Source organism: Vulpes lagopus, chromosome 12 (genome assembly GCF_018345385.1).
Source record: "Vulpes lagopus strain Blue_001 chromosome 12, ASM1834538v1, whole genome shotgun sequence".
In the NCBI taxonomy this organism is placed as follows: Eukaryota; Metazoa; Chordata; class Mammalia; order Carnivora; family Canidae; genus Vulpes; species Vulpes lagopus.
The window spans coordinates 39,863,478-39,873,842 of NC_054835.1; the positions used below are offsets into that span (position 1 = coordinate 39,863,478).

The following is a 10,365-nucleotide window of genomic DNA, read 5'->3' on the forward strand; positions in this document are numbered from 1 at the left end:
CCTTCGGAGTTCAGGATGGGTTTGCAAAGTCCACTCTGAGGACTTCTGAAGAAAGATTTACCATCCATGGTGTTTTCTGCTTACGGAGGCACTTGGTAATTTGGCTGAGGGTGGCAATGGATATCTGCTTGTGTATCCAAATGGTGGGATGTAAAAATGACTATTGTTGCTTTATGAAAAATATCTATTTTTCTTTCCACTTTCTTAAAATGCAGAATAGGTGCTTAGGCTCCAGTGAGTTGCTCTTTGGAGATGGTGGGGGTTTCAGCAGCAGGGGGAGGTCCTGCAGGTGGTGCGGCAGGGGGCAGGCTGGCAGCAGGAGGGGCGGCAGCAGGGCGCCTGCACAGAGATGGGCTGGCAGCAGGTAGAGGCCCAGCAGCAGGGGCGGCAGACCACGGCCGTGCAGGACGTGGGGCAGCAGCTGATGGGGCGGCAGCAGCCCTCCTGCAGGGAGCAGGGGTCACAGCACACAGGGCGGCGGCAGGGCTCACAGATGGGGCGCGTGCAGCGGCAGGTGCAGGTCACGGGGCGGCACACGGTGGTCTGGCAGCTCACGGGGCGGCAGCAGCAGGGGTCGCGGCAGCAGCAGGGCTGGCAGCAGGAGGGCTGGGAGGAGGGCTGGCAACAGGAGGGCTGGCAGGAGGGCTGGCAGCAGGAGGGCTGGCAGCATTCTGTGCCACAGCCCTGGGAGGAGCAGATGGAACCACAGCAGGAGCCGGACATGGTGATATGTGGGGCTGTTTAGGTTTGGACTGGTGAGAGGATTTGGTTGTTGTCAGGTGTGAATGTCTTTGTCCTGCTTTGGGCCCTTTATATACCTTGCCCAGGTGCTGATGACCCCCTCTGGACACATGATCATTTCTTAATCTTCTATCCAATTAAGTGAGGAGTTAGCATTGAGCAAATGATATTTTTTAACTCTTTACCTTGCACACATTCATGCATACAACCACAAACATTCCTTTGTCTTCTATATTGTTTATTCTAACCGAATCTACACATTGGATTCAATTCTGATGAATTTTTATTGAAATATTCCTAACTCATACAAGAGAAAAGAATGTGTTTCTAAACCAGAATAGAATCTCATCACTCTGACCTTTGGCCTTGAAGTCAGCATTTTATTCCTGGACTTCAAAGACTCATATAATTACCACCCAAACAGTGACTTGCCTTATTTACACCCATGTCCCTAATAGTAATAGGTTAATAACAACACTCTCATGCAGACCAGTAGACTTCTGCTTTCCAGATGTCTCCTTCCATGACTCACTAAGAGGCAGATTTGTGGTTTTCAGATGAGGCGGGACCACATGATATCCTAGACTCCTGCCACCTTGGTTTAGTCACTTTTCCCCAGTGGGGCCTGGTTGTTGTCTCCCCATTCATCTGGAATGCCCTCCTCTTCCTTCCAAACCAAACTCAACCTCTACCTTGACTGTAAAATTTTCATCAAAGATCTGTTTCAATTTTTATCTTTGTAATTTATTCAGGATTAATATCACATGTGTAGATTTTAGGAAAGGACTATAGAATATATAGGCTTATCCCCTCATCTTACAGGAGACGTCATGTGGGTTCACCACAGTTACACAAAGGGGTCTAGGTCTCCTCACTCCTTAGTAAGCAGCCTCTACTATGAGCTTTATGTTTATCAGGTTCAGTAGACCATACTCTTCAGGCAGGAAAGAGAACATCTCAAGTATTCCCCCCATTTTTATCTCAAGTCTTTAAGTAAGCATCATTAAAAGTGATAGTGAGAAAGTCAGAGAAATGTCTTCTTCCAATGAGAGATAATCTGAAAGGGCCTCAGGACTTGTCTGCTGGGTCAGATCTATGCACCAGTGCAGAGGTTTCTTTCTGAGGTGTGATCAACAGAGCTTGGTTTATTAGTGGATGGAGGTGTGGGGTTGCCTGTTACGGAATGTTCAAAGTGTAGTCCGGTTCAGGTTGATAACACTTTGTGGCACTGTAAGATAATGTGCTTGTCTAATTCCTTTAATTGTTTTTATTTATACTTCACCCCATACCTTACCCTTTGTGATGAGTTCCATAAATTTACTTCTTACTTACAAAATAGAGATATATTTTTCCTTTGGATTTGAAGGGAAAAAGTTTCATCAACCCCACTTACTTTCTGTAATGAAAGAAAGGACCTGGAGCTTACAAACCATCAATCAAATGTCCTAAAATTACTACCTTGAGTTTAAATGGAGAGACTTTTTATTGTTTTCATGGAGGAATTAATTTTATTTCTGCTTCAGTGATATCATGGAAGATATCATTGATGTGAATATATCAAATTCATTCTCTAATCTCTTCATCTTTTCTTCTTCTACAAAATTAGTTGATTTTTAGTGTGTAGACTAAGTAATTGTCTGAGATAATATGGCTAGAAATACATGCAGGCTAGTTTCTCTTTGCCGCCATGGTTGACTTAGTCAGCTGTAATGCATAACAAGCAACCACAAACTCTCAGAATATACAATAACAGACATTTTTTCTTGGTCATGTGTCTGCAAGTCATTTGGGTTTTGGCTGATTAAGGCTGGTCTGGCTTCTGGTAGTGGGTTGGTTTGGGACTTACTTCTGAATTAGAGTTACCAGATTTAGCAAATAAAAATACAGGTGCCCAGTTAAAATTGGATTTCAGATAAACAAATAAATCTTTAGTATAAGTTTGAATATGCAAGGGTCATACTTTTATCACAATTTTATTTGTTATTTATCTGAAATTAAAATTTAGTGAGGTGTCCTGTATTTTAATTGACAGAGCCTTGGTTCTGATGGCATAGCATGAGGCAATAATGCAGTCATGCAGACATATTTCAAGTCTTTGATGGATCATGTCCTCTAACATCCCATTGGCCAAAGCAAGTCACATGGTGAAGTCAAAGTCACAGGGTGGGAGAGTGGGTGAGGATACTTCTAGAGGGGTGGGAAGGGGAAGAGAGTAACCATTAATGAAGAATAATCTAATCTACCAGAGCAATGCATCAATTAATTTAGGAATCTTTGTTGTGAAGCTTGGACGAAGACTTCTAAAAAGTCAAATTAGATGTTCACTGCATTTCCATTCATTTGCATAACTTTTATTTCTCTTCTTCCTTCTCTTCCTGGTCAGCCAGGGAATGTCATTGATTTAAAAAGGGACTTCCTGATCTACACATTTAAAGCAATCCCTATCAAAATACTGACAGCATTTTTTACAGAACTAGAACAAACAATCCCAAAATTTGTTTGGAACCACAAGAGACCTCAAATAGCCAAAAGCAGTCTTAAAAAAGAAAAGCAAATCTGGAGACAACACAATTCCAGACTTCAAGTTATATCACAAAGCTACAGTAATTAATACACTATGGTACTGGTGTACAATAGACACATCAGTCAATGGAACAGAAAGGAAAATCCAGAAATATATCCACACCTATATGGTCAATTAATCTTCAAAAAAACAGGAAGGAATAACCAATGGGGAAAAGACAGTCTCTTCAACAAATGGTGTTGTAAAAACTGGACAACAACATGCAAAACAATGAAACTAGGCCACTTTCTTATACCAAACACAAAAATAAATTCAAAATGGATATAAGACCTAAATGTGAGACTTGAAACCATAAAAATCCTAGAAGACAGCACAGGGAGTAATATCTCTCACATTTGCTATAGCAAATTTTTTTCTAGATAGGTCTCTTGAAGTAGGTGCAATAAAGCAAAAATAATCTATCAGGACTACATCAAAATAAAAAGTGTCTGCATAGCCAAGGAAACAAAAAATTAAAAGGCAACTTACAGGATAGGAGAAGATATTTGCAAGTTACATATCCTCTAAAGGTTAGTATCCAAACTATAGGAAGAACTTATGAAGTTCAACACTCCAAAAACAAATAACCCAATTAATAAATGGGTAGAAGAACTGAACAGACGTTTCTCCAAAGAAAACATACAGGTAGCCAACAGACATATAAAAAAATGTTCATCAGCACTTATCACCAAGGAAATGCAAATTAAAACTATAATGAGATCACCTCACACCTATCAGAAAGGCTACAATCAACAGTAGAAAAAACAACAGGTGTTGGTGAGGATATGGAGAAAAAGGAACACTTTGCAAACTTGTGCAACCACTATGGAAGACATTATGGAAGTTCCTCAGAAAGTTAAAAATAAAGGTATCTTATGATCCAGGATTTGGACTATTGAGTATTCACCCAAGAAATACAAGAACAATAATTCAAAGGGGTACATGCTATAATATTAGATGTGGAAGCAGCCCAAGTGTCCATGGATTGATGATTGGATAAAGATGTGGTATATATCTCCAATGGAAAAGTATTCAGCCACAAAAAAGAATGAAACCTTGCCGTTGGCAATGACATGGATGGAGTTACAGAGTATAATGCTAAGTGAAATAAGTGAGTCAGAGAAAGACAAATGCCATATGTGGAATTTAAAAACAAAACAAGGGATCCCTGGGTGGCGCAGCGGTTTGGCGTCTGCCTTTGGCCCAGGGCGCGATCCTGGAGACCCGGGATCGAATCCCACATCAGGCTCCCGGTGCATGGAGCCTGCTTCTCCCTCCGCCTGTGTCTCTGCCTCTCTCTCTCTCTCTCTCTGTGACTATCATAAATAAAAAAAAAAAAAAAAAAAAAGGAATAAAAAAAAAAAACAAAACAAATGAGCAAAAGGCAAAAATAGTGAGAGATAAATCAAGAAATAAACTCTTAATTATAGAGAACAAACTGATGGTTATCAGAGGGTGTGGGGATGGAGGGATAGGTGAACTAGGTAATGGAGGTTAAGGAATGAACTTGTCACAATGTGCACTGGGTGATGTATGGAAGTGTTGAATCCCTATATCATACACCTGAAACTAGTATAACACTGTATGTTAACTAACTAGAATTAACAAGTTAAAAAATAAAATGAGACTGCCTGATTTCTCTATTATAAATTTATGTTGTTGATATCTTATTAGATATTCAAAAGCAAAAGAAAATATTCAAAAGAATCTAGGAATAGCACTGATTTTATGAAAGTAGCTATTGATTTAATCAAACATTCCATTAGATATTACATTTCATTGCCTACTATAATTATTCCAATGCCTAATAGGTGAAATTTTATCTTTGAAAAAATTAAATTAAGAGGCTTCAGCAACACAGATACTAAGCTAATATGAATTCTTCCTCTTATTACATATATATAGAGATTCTGAATACAATTTTTAAAGTAATAAATTTCTGAGCTCAAAAGAAAGACAATAAAAACCTGAAGGTAAAGAATGAAGAAGAAACTCAAGATCAGATTGTTTGGGGTGCCTGGGTGGCTCAGTGGTTGAGCGTCTGCCTTTGGCTCAGGTGGTGATCCTGGGGTCCTGGGATCAAGTCTCATATCAGGCTTCCCGTGGTGAGCCTGCTTCTCCCTCTACCTATGTCTCTGCCTCTCTCTCTGTCTCTCATGAATAAATAAATAAAATATTTTAAAAAGAGCAGATTTTTCCATTTGTGAGTTAATGCTGCAGTTTCTTGTGTGCATGCCTATCTCCAAATTTCCCCTTATTATGACACCACTCATATTGGATTAAGGCCCATACTAATGACCTCATTTTAACTTGATTACCTCTGTAAAGACCTTATCTCCAAATAAGGTCACGTTTTGAGACCTTGGGATTTAGACTTTCAACAGCAAGAATTTTGAGAGACACAATTCAACCTGTGACAACAGTTATACCAACTTAAACATTCATACAAGCCATAAATGAGATATCTTTTTTCTTTGCATGTTCACTAATATTTGGCTTTATTAATATTAAATTTTTACCAACCTAATAGGTGTGAATTTGTTTCATTATTGTTTTAAATAGAATTTCCCTGTTCATTAATGAGGTTAAGTACATTTCATAAACTTTTTGGCCTTTTGTGTTTCCTTCTTTGTGAATTGTCTTATGCATGCTTTGCCCATATATATATTTTTTATCTTTTCTTATTGAATTTTAGGATTTTTATGTTTATTATGGGTAATATTAATTTATCTGTTTTATATGCCATACAAGCTCTCTAATTTAGCACAGGATATTACAGACATTTTGAATTTTATTGAAATCCAATCTATAGATCTTTTCTTTTATGGTTTTCTTTTTCATGTGTCTTTTTTTTTCATGTGTCTTAAAGTACCCTTACTACTGAAGTTAATAGATTTTGTTCATATGTATTTTTAATAGCTTTAAGTACTTATTTAACAACTAAATATTTGACCCATTTGGATTTTTTAAACATGATAAGAGGGGAAAGATTTTTTTTTTCATATTGAATACCATACCCAGTGCTATTTGTTCAATTTTCTATAATCTTTTCACTGATTTTTAATGCCTATCACAAATTCTAAGGTTCCATATAACTTTGGGTCTGTTTCAGATCTCTTTGTCATATTGCACTGATCTATTTGTGCATTACTGCACCAATATAACTGCCTCAAATGTTATAGCTCTGTAAGTTTTAATGTCTGATAGAGAAAAATCCCTTCTACTAATTCAGCATTCCTTTGGCTAATTTTGGACTTTTTCTTTCCTATATGCATTTTAGAAACAGTTAATCATACTCTTAAAAAATCTCAATGGAATTTTGATGAGAATGGCATTAAATTTATTGATTCAACTAGGAAGAATTGACATATTTGTGATAGTAAATCTTCCCAGTAATAAACCTGACATTAACTCTTCATTTAAATACAGATTTCCAAATAATATTTGGAGCTTTTCTTCATAAATATTGCAGTTATTTTGAAGCAGTTTATAATATTTGTACCTACTGTGAATGAAATCTTCCTTTCTAGTAAATTAGAATTGCTAATTGACTCTTACAGGTTATAAGGATGGTTACTGGGTTTTTCGTTTGTCAGTACTCTATATAGTGACTTCTCTAAACCCCCTTTTCAGCACAAGTTTGTGGGTTTTCTTGGATTTCCTGTGTTGACAACTATATTGTCTACAAATATCAGCAATTTTGGTTTTTTTTTTAACACTTTTTTTCTTATCAGATTACATTGGCTAGGATCTCAAATATAACAATGAACAACAGGGAGTGATATCAGTTATTCTTGTCTTAGTCTAAAGTTTAGTAGGCATACTTCTAAAGTTTGTTAAGTATTATGTTTGCTATGAAGTTTTGATAAATAGCATTCATTAGGATAAAAATGTCCTCTTTTAGCCCTATTTTGCTTAGAATGTTTTATTTTTTATTTATTTTATTTTTTAATAATAAATTTATTTTTTACTGGTGTTCAATTTGCCAACATACAGAATGACATCCAGTGCTCATCCCGTCAAGTGCCCCCCTCAGTGCCCGTCACCCATTCACCCCCACCCCCCACCCTCCTCCCCTTCCACCACCCCTAGTTCGTTTCCCAGAGTTAGGAGTCTTTATGTTCTGTCTCCCTTTCTGATATTTCCTACCCATTTCTTCTCCCTTCCCTTCTATTCCCTTTCACTGTTATTTATATTCCCCAAATGAATGAGAACATATAATGTTTGTCCTTCTCCAATTGACTTATTTCACTCAGCATAATACCCTCCAGGTCCATCCACGTGGAAGCAAATGGTGGGTATTTGTCGTTTCTAATGGCTGAGTAATATTCCATTATATACATAAACCACATCTTCTTTATCCATTCATCTTTCAATGGACACCTAGGCTCCTTCCAAAGTTTGGCTATTGTGGACATTTCTGCTATAAACATCGGGATGCAGATGTTCCGGCGTTTCATTGCATCTGTATCTTTGGGGTAAATCCCCAACAGTGCAATTGCTGGGTCGTAGGGCAGGTCTATTTTTAATTCTTTGAGGAACCTCAGTTCCTCAGTTTTCCAGAGTGGCTGCACCAGTTCACATTCCCACCGACAGTGCAAGAGGGTTCCCCTTTCTCCACATCCTCTCCAACATTTGTCGTTTCCTGCCTTCTTAATTTTCCCCATTCTCACTGGTGTGAGGTGGTATCTCGTTGTGGTTTTGATTTGTATTTCCCTGATGGCAAGTGATGCAGAGCATTTTCTCATGGGCATGTTGGCCATGTCTATGTCTTCCTCTGTGAGATTTCTGTTCATGTCTTTTGCCCATTTCATGATTGGATTGTTGGTTTCTTTGGTGTTGAGTTTAAGAAGTTCTTTTTTTTTTTTTTTTTTTTTTTTTTTTATTTATTTATTTTTTTATTAATTAACTTTTATTGGTGTTTAATTTACCAACATACAGAAAAACACCCAGTGCTCATCCCGTCAAGTGTCCACCTCAGTGCCCGTCACCCCTTCCCCTCCAACACCCGCCCTCCTCCCCTTCCACCACCCCTAGTTCGTTTCCCCGAGTTAGGAGTCTTTATGTTCTGTCTCCCTTCCTGATATTTCCCAACATTTCTTTTCCCTTCCTTTATATTCCCTTCTGTACTATTCCATTATATACATAAACCACATCTTCTTTATCCATTCATCTTTCAATGGACACTAGGCTCCTTCCAAAGTTTGGCTATTGTGGACATTTCTGCTATAAACATCGGGATGCAGATGTTCCGGCGTTTCATTGCATCTGTATCTTTGGGGTAAATCCCCAACAGTGCAATTGCTGGGTCGTAGGGCAGGTCTTTTTTTAATTCTTTGAGGAAACCTCAGTTCCTCAGTTTTCCAGAGTGGCTGCACCAGTTCACATTCCCACCGACAGTGCAAGAGGGTTCCCCTTTCTCCACATCCTCTCCAACATTTGTGGTTTCCTGCCTTCTTAATTTTCCCCATTCTCACTGGTGTGAGGTGGTATCTCGTTTGTGGTTTTGACTTTGTATTTCCTATAGACCTTGGAAACTAGCCCTTTATCTGATACGTCATTTGAAAATATCTTCTCCCATTCTGTAGGTTGTCTTTTAGTTTTGTTGACTGTATCCTTTGCTGTGCAAAAGCTTCTTATCTTGATGGAGTCCCAATAGTTCATTTTTGCTTTTGTTTCTTTTGTCTTCGTGGATGTATCTTGCAAGAAGTTACTGTGGCCAAGTTCAAAAAGGGTGTTGCCTGTGTTCTCCTCTAGGATTTTGATGGAATCTTGTCTCACATTTAGATCTTTCATCCATTTTGAGTTTATCTTTGTGTATGGTGCAAGAGAGTGGTCTAGTTTAATTCTTCTGCATGTGGGTGTCCAATTTTCCCAGCACCATTTATTGAAGAGACTGTCTTTCTCCCAGTGGATAGTCTTTCCTCCTTTATCGAATATTAGTTGACCATAAAGTTGAGGGTCCACTTCTGGATTCTCTATTCTGTTCCATTGATCTATGTGTCTGTTTTTGTGCCAGTACCACACTATCTTGATGACCACAGCTTTGTAGTACAACCTGAAATCTGGCATTGTGATGCCCCCAGCTATGATTTTCTTTTTTAAAATTCCCCTGGCTATTCGGGGTCTTTTCTGATTCCACACAAATCTTAATAGTAAATGGCTGTTGTGATAGGCAATTTTATGTGTCAATTTGACTGGGCCATAGAATGCCCAGGCATTTGGACAAACATTATTCTGGGTATGTCTGTGAAAGTTTCTAGGTAAGATTAACATTCAAATCGGTAGGCTGAATAAAGCAGATTGCTGTCTCCAATGTGGGTAGGCCTCATCTAATCAATCAAAAGTCTGAACAGAACAAAAAAGGCTGGTGTCCCCCACCTTGCTTAAAATGGAACTCCTGTCTGACTCTCTTAACATCAGTCTTTTCCTGAAACATTGGGTCTTCTTGGGTCTTGAGCCTGCTGGCTTTTGAACTGGAATTTAGACTCTCAACTCTTCCGGATCTTTAACTTATTGAGTGCAGATCTTGGGACTTCTCAAATTCTGTAATCACATAAGCCAACTCCTTAAAATAAATGTGTCTCTCTCTCTCTTTATGTATATGAATGTGTGTTTATATCTATATCTATTTCCTGTTCTGTTTCTCTGGAGAACCCTAATATATATTATTGAATTATGTTCCCGCAGCTATTGATATAATCCTGTAGTTATTCACCTTTAATGTGCTAGTACCAACAAGCTTATTTAAATATTTTCTAATTTTGAAGCATTCCTGAATATCTGGGACAAACTCTAGTTGGTTGTGATGTGTTATTCCTTTTATATATTGCTGAATTTCACTTACTAGTATTTATGGGAATTTTGCATCTATGACCTTCAATAATATAGGCTTATAGTTTTCTTTTATCACACTGTTCTTCTATATTTTTTAATATTATTGTTTTACTAAAAATGAACTGGAAAGATTTTCCTTTCTTCTGTTCTTTTTCCCAGTTGGAATGGGAGAGAGCTTTAAAGTTTAGTAAACTTACTTATAAATCAACATGGGTCTGGCTTTT

General features: G+C 38.0%; 1 protein-coding gene across 1 annotated transcript; it reads right to left on the reverse strand.

Annotated features, from left to right (window-relative positions):
- On the reverse strand, positions 1–723 carry LOC121473991 (keratin-associated protein 2-3-like). The gene has a single exon (XM_041726823.1). The coding sequence runs from the start codon at positions 721–723 to the stop codon at positions 265–267; it is 459 nt and encodes a 152-aa protein (XP_041582757.1). The 3' UTR covers positions 1–264.
- Between the last annotated feature and the right edge of the window lie 9,642 nt (positions 724–10,365).